This window comes from Oratosquilla oratoria, chromosome 29, assembly GCF_046742065.1.
Source record: "Oratosquilla oratoria isolate Oo_2021 chromosome 29, ASM4674206v1, whole genome shotgun sequence".
Taxonomy (NCBI): domain Eukaryota; kingdom Metazoa; phylum Arthropoda; class Malacostraca; order Stomatopoda; family Squillidae; genus Oratosquilla; species Oratosquilla oratoria.
The window spans coordinates 12,635,668-12,660,542 of NC_134805.1; the positions used below are offsets into that span (position 1 = coordinate 12,635,668).

The following is a 24,875-nucleotide window of genomic DNA, read 5'->3' on the forward strand; positions in this document are numbered from 1 at the left end:
TACATTATACACTCCGAAGATAATAGAGGGTGATCTTTGCTACAGATTGCACATTTAGTTGTGTTTGAGTAGAGGGTGCAATGTGCAGGGGCTGAAGAATGTGCACATACATCTAGGCAGCAGCATAATTTTCCAATATATCAAAAGTGTTCACAGTTGAAGGAGCAGTATTGGCATTGGTAGTACTTCTTGATTTGATCATTTAAATGACATAGAATTAAGTCGGAAGTTGGGATTGAATGACACTGTTACTGTAGGGGTATTGATTCTTGTACCATTGTGTTTTTTTTTAACCTATTATACTCTTATTATCTTTATCTTGCAGTCCGTTTTATTCCTTCTTTGTAGTATTGTAGTGATGGAAAGTGAACTACTCCTCCCCCTCAGTGGCGGTGCCAGGAATTTTTAGTTGGGGAGGCTAAGGGGGGCTGAGCAAATTTTTGGGGGGGCTAATAGTAATATGATAATACACATATATTATCCTCATTTCAGAAGGGGAGGGGGTTAATGGTTGGGCTAGCACTGATGGCTGACAAATCTTTAGCCCTGGCAATTAAAAATTCCACTTAATAAAATGATTTCAATGAGTGTTTTAAATTTTCAATTTGCTCATTTCAGTTGGGGCTAATGGGGGGGCTGGCCACTTTTTTGGGGGGCTAAAGCCCCCCCCAAGCCCCCCCTGGCACCGCCACTGCCCACACTGGTGTTACTTGTTGCATGTGGTGAAGTTTAGTTTCGGGTGTCTGCCGGGTTTGTTAAAAGTTTGAATTTGTGATACTGAGTTCTTGATTTTAGTTCCATTGCTAGGGTGTCTCCTTGTGGCCACATTGTGAGGGTTTTGTATTTATCTTCAAAGTCATCATATACTTTCATGGGGCATTTCTTTGTCATTGATTTATTTTTAGGGATTTCAAGACCAAGAATCTTGGGTAGTTTAAGTCAAGGTTAATTTTATCTCAGTATGTGTCATATTGGTGGTTGGTGGCTGGGTAGGTTTGGGAATGTATTGTTGGTTAGTGGGGTTGGGCTGATGTTGTTAATTGTGGTGTTTTGTGTTTTGTTAACAACAATGATGATAACTATTACCCTCTATGGATGAGGTGGGTAGTTATTCCAATGTTATCATTGCAAGTCATTCTTGAGTTGGGGGGGGGGTTCTTTGCTCCATTTACGACCCTGTATGGGGTACTGATTACACATTTTGTGCAGTCAATATGTTAGGGGCTTTAGCAGCACCCCTACAGACCAGAGTCACTCAGCATTCTTTTATAATTGGAGACTAATCCCCATTCAGAAAAGAATGTTGACCACTTTTAATTTCCACCCTCCTTCCTTCTGCTATCTTCTATAAATCTCTTCTTTACCACCTTTACTCCACCTACGATGTAGTACTGTCTCCAAGGATAGAATCACTGGTTATTGTTGCCATGGGATGTTGATGTTGGCACATATTATTCAATCAATCATATTATTATTACCATATATATCCAAGTAATATTCAGTTTCAGTTAAAAGTTGACCCCCTAATTTGTGGCCAGAAAATCTGTCTTAAAATATGTGTTGCCAGCATAGCACTTACTGTTTCCATAAGCGCTATACTAGATTAGTTATTTTTATTACATTCAGCCCCACCAAATATGCAGGAAGGCCCCCCAGGTCGTAAGGTCTGGCTATGGACCTGGCCCAGGGAACTGCCCTTAATGTAGTAACCCAAATGCTGTATGTATACTTAAGAATACATACATATACCAAAGGCTTTTTCCCCCTACACAGGGGGTAGCCAAAAAGAAAAAGGTATAGAAACCACTCCCACCCATTCCATTTCCCATACATTCCACTCCCCTCCACCCTCCCATCTCGGCACCTTCTGACCCAGGGCAGTGGACAGGATGCAGGGATGACTTAAGAATAACACCATATATACTTTTGGGTGGGAGTGGTTTCTATGCCTTTGTTTTTTGGTTACCTCCCTTGTAAGGGGGGAAAAAGCCCTTGGTATGTGTATGTATGTACCTGTGGTGAGTGAAAAGTAATCACAGGATGTTATGTTTAGCCATGGAGTTGTATGGTTCCTGGAACAGCGATGATGAATCGTGCCCCCGTAAATCCCTGATCAAATTTCCAGGTCTCAACCTCTGACCATAGTTTTTGGGCCGAGGTCTGACTGCTGTTCCCACCATGTGACCACTCCTTGGAGGAGTTATGGTGACTCTCCAGAAGCACGGAGTCTAGGGGTTTCTGACTACTCTGGAGAGGAAATGAAGCCTTTTGCTTCTACTGCAAAGTACAGTACTACCTCTCATTAACGGACTAAAAGGGGGGGTAACGGTGTCCGTTGATGTGAATAATTCATTGATTTGGAGTGGTTTTTGGGTGGCATAGTGATTGCACGCACTAAACAACAGCACAAAAACACCGAAAACACCGCAAACACAGCTAATTAATGTCCGTTAATGAGAGGTCTCACTGTACTATAGATCCTGAACAATGTTGCCATATTTAATCAAGAACATACTTTAGTGTACCCTGGTCCTGAGGAGATCAGTATGGAGGAAAGATGAATTAAACTCTTTCTGTTGCATTCTACAAAATTGTTAAATAATTCCTTGATGTGGGAGTAGTCCATCCCACACCTGTACTGATCTTGGGTGCAGTGTCCCTATTTGTTGTGTTCCACATATGAATTGTAAATTCCCCTGTGATTATGATGTCAACTCCATAAGAGAGAGACTTTAATTTATAACATTCATTATTCTTGCCTTGTGAAGTGGATGGTGTTCATTATAGTCAACCCTTACTGGATGGGAGATCTGGAGTTTGGGAATAAAACTATTCAGTGCACCAATAACACTCTTGAACTTCATGATATGAAAAATCAGCCACATTTCTATGATCGTGTGCTAGGATTTTGAAGTAACGTACACATATATGCCAAAAAGGTAATCTCCTTCTTATAAGGGCTTGGCCTATACTCAAGTATTGGCTGCATGGTAACATGTAACGAATGTTTTAGGGATTTTTGGGGCACTTATAGACCAGAACTACACATCATTGATCTATGTTAAGAGTTTAAAATCTATTCAGAAAGAAATTATGATACTTTTGCCCTTCCTTTGTGCTGATCCCTTGAAGTTGTCTTTTACCACTTCTCTAACTGTACATCTTCCCAGTCCTTCTGTAATGGGGTAGAAAAGAATTCTGAAACCATGTTTCTCATGTGTGTCATAAAAAAAAAAAAAGTTAAAGAAGCAGTAATCAATCTGTATAATGAGAAACCATTGTGATGTGATTTCAGGGATTTTGTGTGTGAAGTTGCCAGTGTATGAACCTCTGGGTCCCAACAGTTACTATCTTCAGTCATACTCCAGATAGTAAGATATTTCTTTTGACCTTCATGCCCATTATAGGGTGTTTTAATAAGTACATCACTAAGGTGAAGAAAATAAATCTTCAGTAAGTATTATGCCAACTGAGGGACATGAAAAACTAAACTCAAGGTGCAAATGATTTCTTTCGCTATTCGGCATTTATTCACTTTCTTTACAAGGTGTGGGACAATGGGCATATTTTCAAGCAATGATGAAAACTAATAATAATGATAATACAATAGTAATGATCATTATGATACTACAATACACACTAACCCAGCACTTGGCACTATATACATAACAACAAAGCAGAAAATATAATTAAAGAGGATTTGCCATTGAACCAACACAATATACATCCCTCCATATGTTTGACTAAATAAGAATGTGCATTCCTACACAATGCGCCATACGTTACACCATTAAAGCCACGGAACAAAAGCTAAGCGTAAAACATGATCCAAAAGGAATCGAGTTCAACTTGGAAAATATATAACAAACCAGGTCAAGAAACAAAGAAGCTGATTGGAGAGTACAGACTCCAGTAAAATCATAGAAATATAAAATCTTTTCAAAATTGTTAAACAAAACTCTCTTGGCAAGACAGGTGGAAATAAAACTTAAGAAAATGAGATAGTCTACAAAATATTATTTGTATGGCAGCAGAAACTTTTAAGTATCTGTAAAAAAAAAAAATCTTAACGAAGTCACTGAAAGGTACCCATTGGAATGCAATCATGGGTTTTATAACAGACTTGTGCAACAATTCCAGCCAATCCTGAAATAAGAAATGAGATACTTTATGCACTACCTGAAAAAAAGTTCAGATGTGACAAAAATGAGAAATGAACGTGATAACAAATACAACTAATGTTGCATTGTCGAAAATCTCCAAATATCTGGAAAATCACATCGAAATATATGAAATCAGCTACCATACTCAAAGTAACCAATAAAAGTTTTGGCATGGGGGGTAAGACCCTTGAGTCAACTTGCTCACTCCCTATTAAATAATAGCAGTGGCAGTCTTTTCAAGGTAAAAAAGCCTTCCTTACTCAAGTGCATCATACACAGTGCTAAAGGATTGAACAACAAAATACATTGCGATATGTAACCTTTACAGTGTTCTGCAATAAATACATCCTATTTTGTAAATACAGCACAAGCATATACACTGTCTACAATGAATGTTGTTTACAAGGTACATCAATACACTTCGGACAAACTCATCCCAGATGCGAGTTCTGACGTATTCCTGTGTTCATTTTTCCGCACAGGGGTCTGGAGAGAAAAATAATTTGAATACTCTTGGTTCGATACTGTTTGAGTCGTCAGTTACATAACATCATATGAAAATTCACTTGAACATGGTGGTTCTTATACAAGACAAGGTAAGGCTAAGGTAATCATTGTAGAACTTTACTTGGTTACATAAGACCGATTTGTAATGGGCAGGGATATTGCATTCCTTTTTAGAAAAAATGGGCACAGGTAGAACAATCAGTACCACACAACTTACTTTAAAAGGAAAGCAGCCCACCTTGGTGAAAACACCCACTTTTGTCAGCTCTATTTCCCACAACCCTTCATTCCTGAAGGTTTTCAAGTCACACAGGACTAAAGGCAAGGAAACTTATTCTACTGTGAGTATCTTCCTTTAGCTCCTGTGCTCATGTAAGGTCACACTTCACAAGACACTGTAGTAGTAAAGCTACAGTACTATATACATATATTCATTTATATACACATGCTCCAACATATAGTGCTAAGTTATATGCATGAATGCATGTGCATATACAAAATATATTTATACATTCCTCATGTTTGTGTAACTGTAACTTTGATATATATATATATATCTATATATACTCTATGGCCCAAGATTATCCCCACACTTGAGTGGCTTCCACGCATGACCACCAAGAAGGACTGAGATCTATAGAACACATCCAAACACTTAGAACTCTTCACACGCTAGTATGAAGTGAGGCATTGATACACAGATCATGCACACCAGGTCTCCTCATAGAGGAGAGACCATGTAGTCCAACTAAAGAACACATACAAATGAATCACAGGAATTTATCCACTGGGTTCTCCACTGGGGTTTATCCATAGGAATTTATCAACTTGCGAGTATATCCCATTGAGACCCAGGGGTTGCTCTGGCCTGAATAAAACCATCTGCCCTTAGCTAGAACAGTATCCTTGAATGTCCAGTGTTCTGTACAATGGTTCTCAATGGGATATATATATATATATGGTAAACATTTCATTGCACCTTCATCTCTAGTAGGCTTCTGAGTGTTTGTAAAAGTTTTTACCTCCAGAATGTTTATATTTTCCCGAAGAAGTGTGCTGCAAGGCCTGATAACTGCATCAGCTATGAGAGTTAACCATTCTCTGTTTTTGTTTCTGAGCTGCAGCCATAGAGTGGCTAGTGGATGACAGACGGTGAAAGCTGATAGCATACAGCTGAGTGCACGTTATTTAGGCAAGGTAATGAAAATAAACATTTATTGGATACTTGAGAATTGCACTAATACCACATGTTCTTACTGGCTTGAGAATCTGGAACGATGCCTGCTGTCACAGTTATTGTTGACAATTTTCTAACAAAATATATTTTTTCTTGGGAACAAAATAACAACTCTTTAAAATGCAAGACAGGCTGAAATTCCTTTTTATATTGTCACTCTTCCATTTTGAAAATAAAACCATTGTCTTCAGTCTCTTCAGCTTCCAACAAACCTTGCACCTCTTTCTGCCATCCTTTATGCTATGGGTGATCTTTCCTTCAGACTTAAAACAATTCATAGAACACATTTGATACCTCAGAAGATGTCAACATTTCTTTTCATGTAAAAAAAAATATGTTACACTAAAGCAAATAAATACATGTAATGCTCCTAATATTACTGCCAGTAATATTGTCAACAATAACTCATAAAATAACGGTGTTAAATTATAAAAATATGAAGAAAAGATCACAATGATAAAGCCACAATATTCTTGTGAAGCCTTTCTATAGCCTTGAAGTATTTGTCTCTCACAAGATAAAAAATTAAATATTTCCAGTGCAGATAGAATATATGACTTTACTTGACAGATAGAAAGCATTAACTCTGCTTGGTATAAGGAGAAGAGCTCACATTGTACAAAAGAGAGCAAAACAACTCCATCTGATTTGTAGAGAGCACACAACATGTCGTGGTACATAAGAGAGCTGAAAATCCTGCTTGATGCTAGGGAGCTATTTTCAGTTCTGTTTAGTATGGACACCTAAGAACAATGCTCGTATTTAAAGGCAAATTTGTCTTGCTCAGCACACAAAGATCAAGCAGATGGGGGAAAAAAAATTGTTGGATAAAAGAGGAACAAGTGACTTCACTTAATAATGGAAGAGTTATAATTACACTTGTGTGATCACTAAAAAAAATACTTTCATTTAAACTGAAGCAAGCAGCCAGTTTTGCTAAGAACATTAGAAGTAGCTGTCCTTGCCGTTGTATATACGGAGCACTTTTGCAACACAATACATGGATCTTCACCTTGCAGGATATGGGCTGAGCTGTGCATCTTGCTGGACATACAAGGTGCAGGCAAGTAAGGCAGAGTGAATCAATGAGCTCTTGGGGCAATAGTGATGGAGATACAGCATGTTGGGGCAAAAGGGCTACAGTTATAAAGACACAGACTTTGTGGGGTGTGTGAAGGCTATAAGTGGTGTAAGGAAATTAGGACAAAACAAAACAAGCAGAGAGGGTGATGACTGATGGAATAAGATAAACATGAGGAGTACCTGTGGTTGGAAGGAACTAGAGGGGTAACCTGTACAGGAGGGACAGAAAAACAGTCATCAAGTAAAGCAATTTCATGAACTAAGTGCAGGTTACATGGACAAAGGAATTAGAATGATCAGAAGTAAGTAATACAAGCCATAAACCAGATGAGGCAATGATCTACTTCAGATATGTAGGAACAAGGTATTGTAGGGCCAATGAGTTACATGGCTAATAAATTGAAGGAGGACTGGATTACCAGGATAGAGAGGAACAAGCAGCACTGAGAACGAGCCTAGGAGATCGCTAAAGCCTAAGGATCTGTGCTAGTTTCTCATAATGTGCAATTCTACCGTCAAGCCAGTTGCTGCTTCCACTTTTTACTTAGGTTAGGTATCTTGAAACTGGTCTGTTGCACCTTATCTTACTATTTGACATAATTATTTCATTCAACTTGACTTAGTATTGATACATATTATTATTATTATTACAGAACACTGTCTTCAGTGTACATCATAGCACTGCTTTCAGATTACATGACAATTTCTCAAACACATGGCATAGCACATTTTCAGAATACATGACAGCACTGTTATACATAACAGTGCGTTTTCATAATACATGATAGCACTGTTTTCAGAATAAATGGCAGTACTGTTTTCAGAATATATGAAATAGCACTGTTTTAGACAATGACACAGGCCTACTATATATTTCAGAGTATAAGTTACAGCCCTGTTACCATACTACAACAAACTATTAATTTCAGAGTACATAACAAGTGCTTGGACTGTTTTTCAAATACAATATAGTACTGTTATGAGAATATATGACAGCAACAATTCAATGCTGTTTACTTAAGCACTGTTTCTGTTCCACTTCCACACATAAGGTTTCCAAATAACCATTCTTTAAAATGTACTTTCAGTCACATTTTTCCAGTGACTTTTACTAGCTTTATACTACACCAAAACTTGTGGACTTTCTACTACCAATACAATACAAATAGATGACTTGCTATACCCAAGTATTTTGTTGCTACTACCCAAGGTATAGATATTAGTATTTGAGGTATTATGTAATGTTTACTCTTTGATCATTCTATAATAACAGGACACAGAAGAAAAATGTGACCATACTAATTGCATTACAATATTTTTGTGACTGTTACCAATGAAAAGTAGCAACATAATACATACTTAATATATTCTCTCCTGCTATATATCTAGTACAAAAATAAGCCATTACTTTTATACTGAGGCATAGCAAGTAAGAATAATTCATTTCGCCTGCAGTAATAGCAGTATTAGCAGCAAGAATTGTAGTAGTACACCATTCATTTCCTTTGGGCTTAAATGTGTCAACTTCCTTCGAAGAATGTCCGAGCTAGAACCAAGGCAAGTGTATGTGAGCAATTGAATGTTGAAATACCTCTTCATTTGTACTCCCACTCCTTTGCAGCACGGCTGAAACCAACAGAGTCAGTGGCAGCTGGGGACGATACTACTCACTAAATGACTTAAATTCCCGACTCTGCCTTCTCCTTTTTAGCATTTCATTTTTGCCAGCGCATGTTTTTCTGTTTACCTTTTTCACTTTAGTTCACCAACATAGCCGGTGATTTCTTGCAAACCTTGGCCGCAACGTTGGCCCGAATACAAATTTGCTTTGTTCAATGCCTGTGGTACGGTTTCTTCCAAATGGACTATTCTTAATGTCCTTCACAATATCCAAAACTTATGAGTCCACTATGCATGATCCTACAGGAGTTACCACCATGAGAATGATGACTAGCGCAGGACACCACTAAACTTCTATGTACACAGAACAACAGACACAAGTTTCAAATACTCGTACAATTATCATAGACTTTGGTATAAGTAATTACAGTACCAATACAATATTCAACTGTTAACATCAACAACAGTCATATTTAGGTTTGTCTTGGCACCTTGGACGGTCGTTTAGAGTTGTCTAGAAGTGGTTCTGGTTCGCCCATTATATGACTGGGAGAGACAGCAACATGTGTCATCTACAGATGTAAACCTGCTTAAACAATCAGCAAAAACCCGACCCTTTCCCTTAAAACCCTTTACCTTTTCTTAAACACTTCTCTATCTCATGACTCCTTATCCACATCTGGTCTTGTCCCCAAAACTTCCTTCCATCTACATCTTGATTTACAAAGGGTGTCTTCTTTTCTCCCAATTTCAATTAATACTCTTATCCAAGTGATAAAAATAAAATCCTCTATATGCATGAATCTCTCAAATTACAGAATAGCGAAAAACTGACTTTTTACCCTTTTCCACCCTATACTCTAGCAAATGTGTTCACATTTCTACATATATAATCTTTTTAGAATTATGAATGAAAGTACTCCAAAAAATATACCTGAATCTGATAAATTCATTGCAACAATAATCCATTTCCAGAAGAAGAAAGGGTTCTAAAAAATAAATTATCTTGAAATAATTATTTTGCTAATGTTCAGATGACATAACTTGCTGCCTCTCCAGCGACACTGTGAGTGATATCTAAGCTGCCTTAGCTTTCCATTGTCTGTCTTCTCTCACACTTGGGTTTTGATGAACACAAGCCTAAGTAAATGCAGGAACTCTGAGGGAAGTAATATATGGTAAATTAATTTAAATATATTGATACACTAAATTTATAAAAATAAATATACCAACAATTTCAGGATATGACACCATTAATATTGATAATGCATATTGTATTTCATTTTGACAAAATATTAAAGAAAACTGATTTCATTTATTTGTTGCAGATGGTAAAAAGATACAGTTAACTTACCTAAAAGATCTTCTCCTTCAAACAGGGTATATAGGCAGATGTGTTTCAGAACTAAAATAGAGCATTCACTTATAATAATTACAACAGTTATAGAAATAATTCATTTGCGATGATCAGGCAGAGAGAAGCCACTTCTTCAGTACTTTCCATGGTGCCACTCCAACTGCTCCAGGGGGGAGGTTGTCTTTCTGTAAATGTGGGGTAGAATCCCGCATTAATCACCTAACACAAATTAAGTCATAAATAATTAAAACTTTTATTAATCCTGGCATTTATTATCTGAAATTATGTGGTCTCAAGTTTAGTGTCTTGCTTAGTATATATTTCAAATTTCAACAATATAAACATGTTATTTAGAAATAAGTTGCATGTTCAGATTGTGTGTGTGTGTGTATGTGTATATATAATATATATATATATATATATAGTATACATATATATATATGTATATGTACATATATATATATATATATATATATATATATATACTGTATATGCTAACAAGAACATGGGTATGTGGGTTCACTTATGTAAAGTAGACCACTCAGAAAAAGAAACTAACGAAGCAGAGCACTTTCATATATTACATCTTCAGTGCACTGAAGCTGTAATATACGAGAGCGCTCTGCTTCGTTAGCTTCTTTTTTCCAAGTGGTCTACTTTGCATATATATATATATAGATCAGCCAAAGTAGGAACATAAGTTTGTATAGACTGGTGTAGTCACACATTAATAAAACATTGTAAGTGAAAAATAATAATAAAAGTATATGCTGAGGAAGCTGTTTAAATCCCTCTGTATGAGTAATGTCCTTCCTTCCTCGGAAGCTTATACAGTACCCTGAAAACCAACTGATTAACTATTGTAAAAATTTGTGGAAAATATTCATTTCAAGATTTCTGCGCTGCTACCTGGTCACTCAAAAGGTACCCTGATTCATTGCAGACTTTTACAAAACTGAGGACAGATTGGGAGAGAAGTTAGTGTAACGAGTTTAGTACAGTTGTAAAATTGGGAAATGAAACAAAAGTAAAACCATACTAATAGGGATAACAAAGAAATGAGTGAGGGATAAAGTTGAAATTACACATTAGATTGACAAAGTAGAAATAAAATGCCAGGAACAAACAAGATTTCCCAGAGGATTTTAATATAGGCTAAAAATGAAATGTGCAAAACATTAACAATCTTATACAATAAATCCTCAACTTCTGGTAAATTACCTCAAGAATGGAAATTGGCTAATGTTACTTATACATAAATAAAGGTAAAAAATCTCTGCCCAATGATTATTGTCTTTTTAGTTTGATGTCAGTCATATGCAAAATTATGGAAATGATTCTAAGGGATAAGATTGTGGACTTCCTTGAAGATCATTTAATAAAAGACTCGCAATACATTTTTAGAAGAAAATGTTCATGTTTGACTAACCTGTTTTTCTTCTTTAATAATGTATTATATATGGCAAAAGTAAGTCAGTCAATACAATATACAGTGAGTCCTCCTTATATGGTAATTCTTTATCTGGTAAATTCACAGTTACGGTATTTGGTAATTACTACCCTCAATTCTATTTACGGTAAGAAAAATTCACAGATACGGTATACACTCGTGTTTTGGAGGTAAATTTAAATATTTTGGAGAGGAAAGAGCAGGGAGAAGGTACGTATGCCATAAGTTGAAACTTGGCTTCGGTATACGGTAATATCAATTTGCGGTAAGGTTTTCAGGAATGCATATGTACCGTATAACGAGGACTCACAGTACTTGGATTTCCAAAAAGCATTTTACATGGTCCCACACAATTGGCTACTCAGTAAATTACACTCACACTGCATCATGGGTTATTCATGATTAGGTAAAAGATTGGCAGAGAGAAAACAACAGGTTGCTATCAATGGAAATTCATTAGATTGGTGTGATGTAGTGACCTGTATTCCACAGGGATTTGTGCTTGGTCAGGTTCTATTTTTGATCTACATAAATGATATGGATAGTGGTCAGGTATGAAAAATATAAAAAATTGCAGACAATACTAGAATTGCTAGTAAAATCAGTAATGCAGCAGATAGGTACCAACTACAGCCTGACTTAGATTGTTTAGTTGAGTGGAGCAATAAATGACAAATGGAATTTAACATTAAATTTCAAATTTTGCATATAGGTAAAAAAAAAAAAAACTGTAATGATTATTCCATGAACAGTAACCTGCTTCAGAAATTAGATCAAGAAAAAGACCTCAGTATCTAAGGATCTAAAACCAACCTCTAGTGCACTAAAGTTGCAAAAACTGAACTGCCCAGCAAATAGTAGGATTTATTAGAAGAACTTTTGAACACAAGATTGAAAAAGTAATGATTACTCTATACAATTCTCTTGTAAGACCTCATCTTGAATATTGTGGTCAGTTTTGGTTCCCATATTTTATAAAAGACAAATTAGAATGGGTACAAAGTAGAATCACTAAAACGAATCCCTTGTTTATGTAGCAAACTCTCTGAAGAGTGTCAAAGTAAACTTAATTTAATTAACCCAAATAATAGAATGTGGGGTAATTTAAATTCATTCTTCAAAATGTTCTCAGGGTATATTAATATGACCATAGATGATTATCTTATAGTGGACCATAATAATATCACAAGAAATAATGGTTGCATTAGTCTATAAGAGATCAAAAACTAATGACTCAAAAACTTTTTCTTTAACTGCATTGTAAATGTTTGTAACAAACTACTTGTTCATGTCATGAGTTCAAATACTTTTAAAAAATTGCCTAAATAATTATATGGAGTCCAACCCCAATCTAACTTATTCCTTAGCATCGTGAGCTCATACACTTGCTTTAAGTAAGTGGGTCTTAACTGTTTCCACTATTTACACCCCTTTCAATACACGAGCAACCTTGTAAAGACCAATAGGTCTGCTGCTGTTTATATCTTTGTATTCTTTTGTATTCCTTTGTAATTAATTCACCCATCACCTGAATAAAACTAGTTAATGTCAGCTAGAATTAAAAATGTGAACAAAAAACTTTGGTCTGTCATCTATGCAGTATTAGTGTGGGATCATTAGCACATCACTGGCTTATAGTATTAGGATTGGTTGTTGTTGTTGTTCCCTAGACTGTCTGTCCGAGCAGTCCTGTCTCCCCATGGAATGCCATGACCGAAACGGGGTTTTCCCACAAATCCTTTATGGAGTGTATGTTGTGTTGTTTGTGTGCGTGATTGTGTCTAATGCAGTCTTCCATGACATGTTGAATAGTATGGGGTGAAGTGTTACATCCTGGGCATTTGTCCACAATGCAGTCATTCAGTCTCTTCTGGTAGCTTAGAAGGGCTGGGTGGTGGCCGCATCGCAGTCTGGCCAAGTGGCCATTAGGATTGGTTGTTGTTGTTGTTGTTGTCGTTCCCTAGATTGTCCGAGCAGTCCCGTCTCCCCAAGGAATGCCATAGCCGAAACTGGGTTTTCCCACAAATCCTTTATAGAGCGTATGTTGTGTTGTTTGCGTGCATGATTGTGTATAATGCAGTCTTCCATTATGTGTTGTATGGTATGGGGTGAAGTGTTACATCCTGGGCAGACGTTTCGCCTAGCAGGGCGAAACGTCAAATATATAGGATCCCATACTCTGCATTTGGCTTCTTTCCTACAAGAATGAGGCCCTTGGTATATAGACAGATATTCCAAATATATTTCTTCCACTTTTTCACAACACGAGAGTTCACAACTTGTGACTGCTCCCCTGCTACTGCCGTGTTCATCCAGTGACGCGGAAACAATCCCACACTAATACTTCACAAAGAAGAATCCAAAGCTTCTTCACTGAGAGATCTATGGGAAGGCCTGAGAAATGAAGCCATCTGCTGTAGAGATGCGGGTTTCCGGTAATTGAAACTTGTGGCAACAACTATCATTACTTTTAAGTTGTCAACACTTAACCACTTCAGTATGATGACATAAGCGTCATGAGGCGCGAGTTACACAAGGATGACGGCATCAGTGTCTTGATTATATACTGTGTATATATATACTGTGTGTATATATATATATATATATATATATATATTTTTTTTTTTTTTGTAGTTGTACATGAGTTACCCTCGGATTCTGTGAACTGGTTTGATCACATTTTCTGTGTTTGTTTTATTCAGAGTAAAAGAGAAGTAATACAGCAGTGACTTTATATTTTATAATGCGAGTGGTGTGATGCATCGTCCATATGGCAGCCGATGCTGTGCGCAAGAATTTGACTCGTACTGAAGTGGTTAAGGTACTTTCATGACATCCCTACAGACCAGTCGCACAATATTCTTTCATTTAATGGAGACTGCTCAAAGAATAATGCTTCATTTTTTTTTTTTTTTTTTTTTTTTTTAAATCTACTATTCCCTTTTCTGTTACCCTTCTTGAACATCTTCCTTACCATCTATATGACTTTGCTTCTATTATAGATTATCAGCAACAAAATGCAAAAAACTATTTTTCCTTCTCACACTCTAGCTGCAATATCATCATTCATATTCAGATCCTGAATGATGAGCTCTCTTCACATGATTCTTTAATATATAAATTTAATCTTTAGTATGAAAACCTACATCTTAAAAAAATGTGCTTATTATATTAATATATTTACATGTTTTTGTTAAAATTATACCAAAATATTTACGACTTTCCAAGACAAAATTCTGCTGATACTATCAAAGCCTTATGCGAGTCCACAAGTTAAAAACATATGTTCTCCTAAAATCAAACCATTTTTGGATAATTTAAGCATTTTCGGTTACCTTGTTCATACCATGCCCATTAGAATTATATAAAAATATTTAGGACTTTCCAAGACAAAATTATACTGATACTATTAAATGCCTTATGTGAATCCACAAGTAAAAAACAGAAGTTCTAGAATCAAACCATTGTTGGATAACTTAAAAAAATTCTGTTCACCTGTTCATACCATGCCCATTAAAATTATATGAAAATATTTAGGATTTTCTAAGACAAAATTATACTGATACTATTATACTGATACTATTAAATGCCTTATGCGAGTCCACATGTAAAAAACAGAAGTTCTAGAATCAAAACATTGTTGGATAACTTAAAAAAATTCTGTTCCTCTGTTCATACCATGCCCATTACAATAATTATTTAGATTTAAATGAAGAGACAACTTTCAAAGATGCTTTGCATTTGCTTATTAGTTTTATTTAGTAAAGCTTCTCTTCATATCGTGTAAATAATACTGAAACATGGAATATTTCAGGGAATAATTACTGAAACTTGCTTCAGCTGGGAAGTGCTTGAAACCCAGTGATAGCAAAATCTATTAATATTTCCAACCTAAAGTAATGTTTCGAATTTTATCTTTAAGGTATACCAGTACACTGATCCTGTTCAAGTTAATACTTGACCCCAGAGAGATGTTAGTGTGTATTCTAAGTCAGTAAGGGCAAAGACACATTCTACAATGTCAGGCAAGCAATTAAGATTAGAGACTTGGATGTTCTATGACGTACTTCCTCCACCAACTACGATGTACCGAAAGTGATTCTTAGAAATGGAGCTTCTACCGACAGTAAAACCACTGACATGCCACAATTCTTCATGAAGAAAATGTCACTATAGTTTACTTATAACATTCTGACTATAGCTGTTTAACAGTTAATAACTATTAATCATTTAGATAACAGCACTACAGGTGTGGCTTTATTTGTTCACTTTGTGAACACTGAACAGTGACACTGTCGTTGCGAAAGCCTCCACTGCTACGTTCACAAACCAACTGCATGAGTGTGCAGCGGCTCCAGCGGGTATATATATTGCATGCAGAGCGACATGCAACACTACCTCCCCCATGCTTGCTCTCCCTCTCTCTATTCTTATGTACACAACAACACCTACGGTCATAGCGGGGTTTCCTTCTTCAGGGGGAGTCCGTTGGGCCGAGGCAACGGTCTGTTCTTGCCGTGGAAGCCATTGCGCAGGAGGTTGGAGGCCTTGGCACTAGCGGCCTTCAGGTTGGGGTTGGTGACTATGCCGTTACGCTTGGGTTTGGACTCAGGGGACCTGGTGCCCAGAATGATGCGCATGTGCTCGTCCTGCGTGAAGGTGAAGCCTGAGGAAGGGGAGCCCGCGGCACCAGGAACTCCTGACACAGGAACGCCGGGTACTGCCGAGGACCCTGTTCCTCCACCACCACCACCTAGTCGCCTTCCGACCTGTATGACACAAGGCAAAGCTGTGTAGTCAACTACGAGTCCTGGGCACTTCTCCCGTGCAGTGCGCGGAGAATTCCAAGTCATTTCTCGTTAGCAGCACTAGAAACCCATAGAATCAAACTACAAAATCAAACTCTCGCTACAGTGTAATCAATTGCATATTCAAACTACAACTACAGCTACAACTACTACTACTACTGCTGCTGGAATATCCTCAAACTCTAACCATTTCTACTGTGTGGCTGAGATGCATCGAGGCACCAACACCTACAAGAAGATCTTAACTAGAAGTTAACTTTAGTCTACAGGATGGAAGAAGTGTTTACGAAACTTAGGCGTATATGCACTACTGCTCCCCTGCAGCACTAACTAGCTAAGCATTGAAGTACCTCGGGCGTGAGAGCTGGCGAGCCAGCGGCGGGAGGCGCCGAAGGAAGAGGTCGATGTCCTGGGTGGTGGAGGGGGACGTTGTAGTCGTCCTCGAGCATGGCCACGAGTGGGTTTACTCGCATCTTACCCCCTCCAGGCCCGTCGCTGAGGGGCGACTGTGGGGGCGAGGCGTAGATGGGCGACGAGGGTTCGTCGAGGGGCGTAAGAGGCGGCTGGGGCGGAAGCTGCGGTCGGCGCCCTCGCCCTCGCCCACACTGCTGGAGCTGCTGGGTAAAGCTGAGTTCGGGCGAGATGGCGGACACCGGCGGGGCGGAGGGTGCCGGGGGCGGCGGGTGGGTGTCGCGGAGCTCCCTCGGGTTACTGTGGTGCCCTGAGGACTTGGTGGACGTGGTCAAGTTGCTTGAGGACTTGCTGGACGAGTGCTGGCCGAGGGACACGCAGGACCGGCGCTTTTCGAAGGTAGACTCGGGGGACTCGGCGGGCGAGGCCCCGAGACCCGGGCACAGGATGGCCGAGCATGGCTTTGTCTCTCCTGTGGACCCGGAGGTCATGGACGCCGAAGAGGCCGAAGGAACCCCGGCCACTCCCGAAGAGATCCGAGGATCTCCGGTCCCGCTCCCGCGGAAGGAGTGTTGATGGTGGTGGTGGTGATGGCGGTGGCGCTCCAGGTTGAGGTGCTCCTCGAGAAGGCGTGCCAGGTTGTCGTGTCCTCCCTTGAGGGCCACCTTGATGGCCGTGCGCCCGCATCGGTCCGAATGCGCCGGGTTGGCCCCGTACTCGAGGAGGATCCGTACGCAGGCCTCGTGGCCCTCCTGAGCTGCGATGGAGAGCGCGGTGGCCCCCTGGTTGCACGTGTGGTCCACGGCCGCGCCCTTGCTCAGCAGCAGACGCACGATCTCCGCGTGCCCCTGCCAGGCGGCGCTCTGCAGGGGCCTCCTGTGCTCGTTGTCGAGGGCGTTGGGGTTGGCGCCGTTGCCCAGGAGGAGCGCCACCATTTGCACGTGCCCTTGCCAAGCCGTCACGTGCAGGGGCGTCCGGCCCTCCAGGTCCGTGCTCTCCAAATCGGCCCCGTTCTCGATCAGGAACTGCGCCATCTCCAGCCGGTTCTCGAGGGCCAGCAGGTACAAGGTCGACCTGCCGTCCGCGTCCTTGTACTTGACGGAGGCGCCCCGGCACATGAGGAGGTGCACCACGTCCTTGTGCCCCTCGAGGGCTGCCACGCGGAGGGCCGACCTGCCGTCGTGGCTGGTGTGATCGACGCTGGCTCCCGCGTCCAGGAGGGCGGCCACGACCGTGGCGTGACCTTCCTGGGCCGCGAGAACGAGAGCGTGCTTCCCGTCGTTGTCCACTTCGTTGACACGAGCACCAGCCTCCAGCAGGGCCTCGGCTACGTCGCGGTGGCCTTCGTAGGCAGCGTAGTGTAGCGGCGTCCAGCCGGCGTTGTCTCTGTGGGTCTCGTCCAGGCCCCGGTCCAGCAAAAGCTTGACGGTCTCCTGAGGGAGAAAGATCCTGTTAGACGATTTCCAAAGGAGGAGAAAGACACACGGAGACCTTAGAACCCATGGTTCGGTTACCCCAAGTGTGCGCACACGCACGTCACTGACATGCTACAAACATGCGACAAAGCAAATGATCATTTACGTCCATATTATAGACTGATGTCTGTTACACGCTGGACACACATATGCACTGACTTTAGTAACACTCTGTACAGCAGGGCTAATGACGGGTACTTGATTACAATGGTCCTACGAGATGGACCGCGGAGCTCCCCATTTTCTAAACCCATCAACCCCGTTACCTCCATCAGGAGGCGCAACCCTGAGGGGCTGACACTCGCTCACTTTTTCACTCATGGGAAATAGGCAACCGGTGACTGCTATTGTCACTGGAGGCGACCGTGGTGCGATCGGTAAGCACGCCTACCCGCTAAGTGGAAGGTCCCGGGTTCGATCCCCGGGTAGTTCCAGCTTTCCAGTGAGGTTCCCAATTCTAACAACCCGTATACCCCAAGGATGAGACCACGTGACCTCGTACTGAAGTAAAAACAGATCGTTAACTACAACTACTCGAGAACCTAGAAGCTTGCTCTTGCTTCCAGAGTCCTGGACAGTTTGCCCCCCAGACCAGAAGCCTGCTCTTGCTTCCAGAGTCCTGGACAGTTTCCTCCCTAGACCAGAAGCTTGCTCTTGCCTCCAGAATCCTGGACAGTTTCACCCCCTAGACCAGAAGCTTGCTCTTGCTTCCAGAGTCCTGGACAGTTTCCCCCCTAGACCGGAAGCTTGCTCTTGCTTCTAGAGTCCTGGACAGTTTCCCCCCTAGACCAGAAGCTTGCTCTTGCCTCCAGAGTCCTGGACAGTTTCCCCCCCTAGACCAGAAGCCTGCTCTTGCTTCCAGAGTCCTGGACAGTTTCCCCCCTAGACCGGAAGCTTGCTCTTGCTTCTAGAGTCCTGGACAGTTTCCCCCCTAGACCAGAAGCTTGCTCTTACCTCCAGAGTCCTGGACAGTTTCCCCCCCTAGACCAGAAGCTTGCTCTTGCTTCCAGAGTCCTGGACAGTTTCTCCCCTAGACCAGAGGCTTGCTCTTGCTTCCAGAGTCCTGAACAGTTTCCCCCCTAGACCGGAAGCTTGCTCTTGCTTCCAGAGTCCTGGACAGTTTCCCCCCCCAGACCAGAAGCTTGCTCTTGCTTCCAGAGTCCTGGACAGTTTCCCCCCTAGACCAGAAGCTTGCTCTTGCTTCCAGAGTCCTGGACAGTTTCTCCCCTAGACCAGAGGCTTGCTCTTGCTTCCAGAGTCCTGAACAGTTTCCCCCCTAGACCGAAAGCTTGCTCTTTCTTCCAGAGTCCTAGACAGTTTGCCCCCCCCCCCAGACCAGAAGCTTGCTCTTGCTTCCAGAGTCCTGGACAGTTTCCCCCCTAGACCGGAAGCTTGCTCTTGCTTCCAGAGTCCTGAACAGTTTCCCCCCTAGACCGGAAGCTTGCTCTTGCTTCCAGAGTCATGGACAGTTTCTCCCCTAGACCAGAGGCTTGCTCTTGCTTCCAGAGTCCTGGACAGTTTCCCCCCCTAGACCGGAAGCTTGCTCTTGCTTCCAGAGTCCTGGACAGTTTCCCCCCTAGACCAGAAGCCTGCTCTTGCTTCCAGAGTCCTGGACAGTTTCCCCCCTAGACCAGAAGCTTGCTCTTGCCTCCAGAGTCCTGGACAGTTTCCTCCCTAGACCAGAAGCTTGCTCTTGCTTCCAGAGTCCTGGACAGTTTCCCCCCTAGACCAGAAGCTTACTCTTGCTTCCAGAGTCCTGGACAGTTTCTCCTAGATCAGAGTTTCCCAAACTTTTTCCAGTACGTGACCTCCTTCAGTATTACCAAAGCTACCATGACTCCCACCTTTATAAGCTTTCTGAAAACGTACTATTTTTCAATATCGCAGATACGTTATTTTAAACTTTATTAATCACAGCAGAGAGAGAAAAATATATTATTGTTTATCAGTGTTTATAAACAAGGACTGATCTGATAATATATTTTAATGAGAAGGATGTATTTTTTTTATACAAGGAAATCAATACGCGGATCTGTGTGGCTGAATATACATACAGTTGGACCCTTCATGACCCCTAGATAAAGGCTCATGACCCACAGTTTGGTAAACCCTGCCCTAGACGATCTCCAACCCTTTCCCCGTGACATTATCCCAAAGACTCCATTCCCTTCTTCAGACAGATCTCCCCCTCACTCCTGAAGGCGTCCGAACTCACCCGAGAACCTAATGCATCCGCCACGCTGTGCCTCGTGACACCATCCCACTGACCCTTACAGTCTCGATGCCCTTCTTCAGGCAGTTCTCCCCCTCGCTCCTGAAGGCGTCCGAACTCGCCCGAGAACGTAATGCATCCGCCACGCTGTGCCTCGTGACACCGTCCGACTGACCCTTACAGTCTCGATGCCATTCTTCAGGCAGTTCTCCCCCCCTCACTCCTGAAGGAGGTCCGAACTCACCTGGGATCCTTGCGCAGCGGCCACGCTGAGCACCGTGCGGCCCTCGGCGTCGATGTGGTCCACGTAGCAGCCCCAGAAGAGGAGCCGCTCGACGACCCTGGCGTGGCCCATCGAAGCTGCGGCCAGAAGAGGCGTCCGGCCTGAATGGTCCACGTGGTCCACGTCCGCCTCATACTCCAGCAGGAGCTCGCAGACGTCTCTGTGGGGGAGGAGGTTTGTGAGACTCGGGGGTGTTTACTGGGAGGGGATCCTGGATGGTTACTGGGGGTAGGTTCCTGGTAGTGCTAGGATACTGTGAGTGATTGATGATGGTTTCCTGGGGGTTGTTTACTGTTGGTGCTAGTTTACTGGGGGATTACTGGAGGAGTGTTAGTTTATTGGGGGAGGTTCCTGGTGGTGCTAGGTTACTGGGGATGGTTACTGATGACTTCCTGGGGTTTTTTTTACAGTTAGTTTACTGGGGGATTACTGGTGGAGTGTTAGTTTACTGGGGGGGGGAGGTTCCTGGTGGTGCTAGGTTACTGGGGATGGTTTCCTCGGGGGTTGTTTACTGTTGGTGCTAGTTTACTGGGGGATTACTGGAGGAGTGTTAGTTTATTGGGGGGAGGTTCCTGGTGGTGCTAGGTTACTGGGGATGGTTACTGATGACTTCCTGGGGGTTTGTTTACAGTTAGTTTACTGGGGGATTACTGGTGGAGTGTTAGTTTACTGGGGGGGAGGTTCCTGGTGGTGCTAGGTTACTGGGGATGGTTTCCTCGGGGGTTGTTTACTGTTGGTGCTAGTTTACTGGGGGATTACTGGAGGAGTGTTAGTTTACTGGGGGGGGGGAGGTTCCTGGTGGTGCTAGGTTACTGGGGATGGTTGCTGATGACTTCCTGGGGGTTTGTTTACTGTTAGTGTTAGTTTACTGGGGGATTACTGGTGGAGGGTTAGTTTACTGGGGGGGAGGTTCCTGGTGGTGCTAGGTTACTGGGGGTGGTTGCTGATGGCTTCCTGGGGGTTGTTTATTGTTAGTGTTAGTTTACTGGGGAATTATTGGTGGAGTGCTCATTTACTGGGGGATTACTGGTGGTGGTGGGAACTGGAAGTGGGTGAGGGAAGCTCTGGTCTCTTGACGTAGCTATGTTAGTTTACTGGGGGATTACTGGTGGTGGTTACTGGGGGTAGCGTTTCCTGGTGCTGGTGTACTGGGGGTTTGTTCCTGGTGGTGGGAGTGGTTGGTTACTGGTGGTAGTGGTTGCTGGTGCTGATTTACTGAGGGTTTGTTCCTGGTGGTGGGAGTGGTTGGTTACTGGTGGTAGTGGTAGCTGGTGCTGATTTACTGGGGGTTTGTTCCTGGTGGTGGCAGTGGTTGGTTACTGTTGGTAGTGGTTGCTGGTGCTGATTTACTGGGGGTTTGTTCCTGGTAGTGGTAGTTTACTGGGGGAGGGGGATTGGTTACTGAAGCTGGTGGTTTACTGGGAGGGTAGTTACTGGTAACAATGGAATACTGAATCAAGGGAAATTACTTCCGCAGCTGATCTTCCACTTAAAAGCGAACTACCCACACCCGTCCTCTCGCACTCAAGACCAGGCAACCCACATAAGACCTAACCACACTGAGAAGTGACCTAACCACACTGAAAAGTGACCTACCCACACTGAGAAGTGACCTACCCACACTGAGAAGTGATCTACCCACAATAAGAAGTGACCTATCCACACTGAGAAGTGACCTACCCACAATAAGAAGTGACCTATCCACACTGAGAAGTGACCTACCCACACTAAGAAGTGACCTATCCACACTGAGAAGTGACCTACCCACACTAAGAAGTGACCTACCCATACCCGCCCGCCCTCCCGACAAGCAGACTACCCGCAACGCACCTGTGTCCCTCGAAGGCGGCCACGAGGAGCGGCGTGAGTCCGTCGCGGTCCTCGTGGTCGACGTGCGCCCCGCGGTCGAGGAGGGTGTTGACGACGTGCACGTAACCCTCGTTGGCGGGCACGCAGAGGGCGGCCACGCTCAAGGCCGTCCTCCCGTCGATGTCGGAGTGGTTGACGTCGGCGCCGTGGTTGAGGAGAGCCTCCACGATCTCGGCGTGGCCCATGTAGGCCGCGGCGATCAGGGCCGTCCGCCCCTCGTTGTCCGTCTTGTTCACCGACGCCCCGTGTTGAAGAAGAGCGTGGACGATCTCTTCGTGGCCGCCCCAGGCCGCCGCGCGGAGGGCCGTGCGGTGGTCCGTGTCGGCGAGGTCGACCTGCGCGCCGCCGCGCATGAGGGCGAGCACGACGCTCGTGTGTCCTCCCCAGGCGGCGCTCCTGAGGGCGGTCCAGCCGTCGCTGTCGGCGTGGTCAGGGTCGGCTCCCGCCAGGAGGAGGGCGGCCACCACCTCGCCGTGCCCCTGGCGCGCCGCGAGGTTCAGGGGCGTCTGCCCCACCCGGTCCTCCAGACTGTGCTGTGCCCCTCGGTCGAGGAGGAGCTGAACGAGGGAAACGTCCCCTTCGTAGGCAGCTGTGTGGAGGAGGGTTCGAAGGGCGGCGTCCACTTGGTCCACGGGGCCGCCCCGGAGGTAAGGGTACAACGGGTCTTCCCGGTGTCTCCGCCTCCTTCGCCGTTCTCGACTTCGACTGCTATTGCTGACGTCGCCGCCGCTGCTGTACCTCCCGCCGGTGCTGCTGTGCCGGCTGTGGCGCCCCGTGGTGCTCTGTTTGCCGCCCGTGCTCTGACGCCCTTCCGTGCTCTGACGCCCCTCCGTGCTCTGTCGACCGCCCGTATTGGTCTCCGCGCTTGGCTGGGACGCGATCGAAGTCTCCACGGTCTCAGAGTCCGGAGGAGCGGACTTCGAGGATATGGGTTCGGACTCGCCCTCCGCCGGCTCCTCCGCGGCCTCACTCTGGACGGCGGCCGCCTTGCCCTCCGCCTCCTCGTCGGGCTTCAGTTCCTCGTACTTGACGTCGCTCGCCGCGTCCCCGCTGGCGGGCTCCTGCGGCACGTTCTCCTCCTCTTCGTAATCTTCGCCGTCCTCTTCGTCGTCGTCGTCGTCATCGTCGTCGTCGTTCTCCTCCTCGAAAGTCTCATCCTCCGGAAGCTCGGCGCCTGCCTCCTGAAGAAGCTTGACGACCTTTGGGTCCCTGGGGACATCCTGGCTCATGCAATCCTCGAGCGGGGCGCCGGAGGACGCGAGCCAGAGAGGGAGGTGCTGCTGCTCGAGGGGCGCCTCCATGGGCATACGGAGGAGGTGGAGGGCGAAGTCGTGGATCTCCGTGTGCGTGAGCCCCTCGGCGTGTTTGGTGTGCCACATGGCCAGCATGGCGTGGCCCTCCCCGGCGTCCACCAGGTACTTCTGCGTGCAGTGTTTCACGTCCAGGAGCCACTCGGCGAAGGAATGGTGGAAGAGGATGGCGAGGTTGTCGACGTGGGGCGTCAGGACGCGCCGGAGGAGGTGCCACCGTTTGTGCCAGTCTTCGTCTCCCAGGCTCGGGTGCCTCGTCCCCACCGCCTCCCGGAGCTGAGCCTCCGTCAGCGGGTGCCGGGTCGCCAGCAAGGTCGACAGCAGCGGCGTCAGCTTGTAGAACTGCTTCCGGGTGTAGAGCCTCTGACACAGCCAGAGGTAGAGCCCGTTCAGCGTCCCCGGGATCTCCCGGATCTCCCGGAGGGTGATGAAGTTCTCGGCCACGCCATCCAAGACCTTCTCCAGGTACAGGAAGCACCCGTTGCTCTTGATGTGCAGCTGGTTGAGCATCTCGGCCGTCTCCCGTGAAAGGTGCTGCCGGAGGGCCGGCTCGCAGTCCAGCCGGCAGAGGATGTACTGCTGGACGTCGCGGACCACGTGCGCCCTCCGGAGGTCGTCGAGGGCCACCTTCCGGAACCCCGTAAAGAGGCGGGTGATGGTGCGGGACTGCCTGCGCGCAGTCACCACCAGGAGGATCCACTGCGGCAGGAGGTGGTGGTGGGCGGCTAGGAGCTCGCCTATCGTCCTCGAGGGCCCCGTGGGGACGCTGTTGTTGCTGTTGTTGACCCCGACGCCCCCGCAGCCGACGATGGGCCCACCCATGCCGTCCTTCGGCCCAGAGGACCCCTGCAGGTAGGACTCGTCGATGCTGTCCACCAGCATAATGCAGCACTGTTCGGGGGCGTCGAGCTCCAGCAGCGGGAAGAGCACGGCGCGCTTAAGGGCCTCGTCGGGGTCCCTCTGGGCCGCCCTCGGCGTCAGGACGGCCTGGACCTCCGGAGCGGCGATCTTGTCCGTGTACCCGGTAAGGAAGGGCGACGCGCTCAGCTGCTCGACCATGTGGGTCACGAAACCGGAGACGCTGAGGGAG

At 44.6% G+C, this 24,875-nt stretch overlaps 1 protein-coding gene across 2 annotated transcripts in view; it reads right to left on the reverse strand.

Moving 5' to 3' along the window:
• Positions 1–3,502: 3,502 nt before the first annotated feature.
• LOC143040595 (uncharacterized) overlaps positions 3,503–24,875 on the reverse strand; it is a 649,244-nt gene continuing 627,871 nt past the window's right edge. The window contains exons 3-8 of one of the 2 annotated variants that reach the window (XM_076211702.1): positions 22,437–24,875; positions 20,568–20,766; positions 16,576–18,069; positions 15,870–16,186; positions 9,965–10,152; positions 3,503–9,769 (exon numbers count right to left, since the gene is read on the reverse strand). The exon at positions 22,437–24,875 is cut by the window's right edge and continues 488 nt beyond it. In XM_076211702.1, coding sequence (XP_076067817.1) covers positions 15,872–16,186; positions 16,576–18,069; positions 20,568–20,766; positions 22,437–24,875 — 4,447 coding nt within the window. In that variant the 3' untranslated portion in view covers positions 3,503–9,769; positions 9,965–10,152; positions 15,870–15,871. The remainder of the gene's footprint in view (positions 9,770–9,964; positions 10,153–15,869; positions 16,187–16,575; positions 18,070–20,567; positions 20,767–22,436) is intronic. The other variant, XM_076211703.1, reaches the window with a different exon arrangement.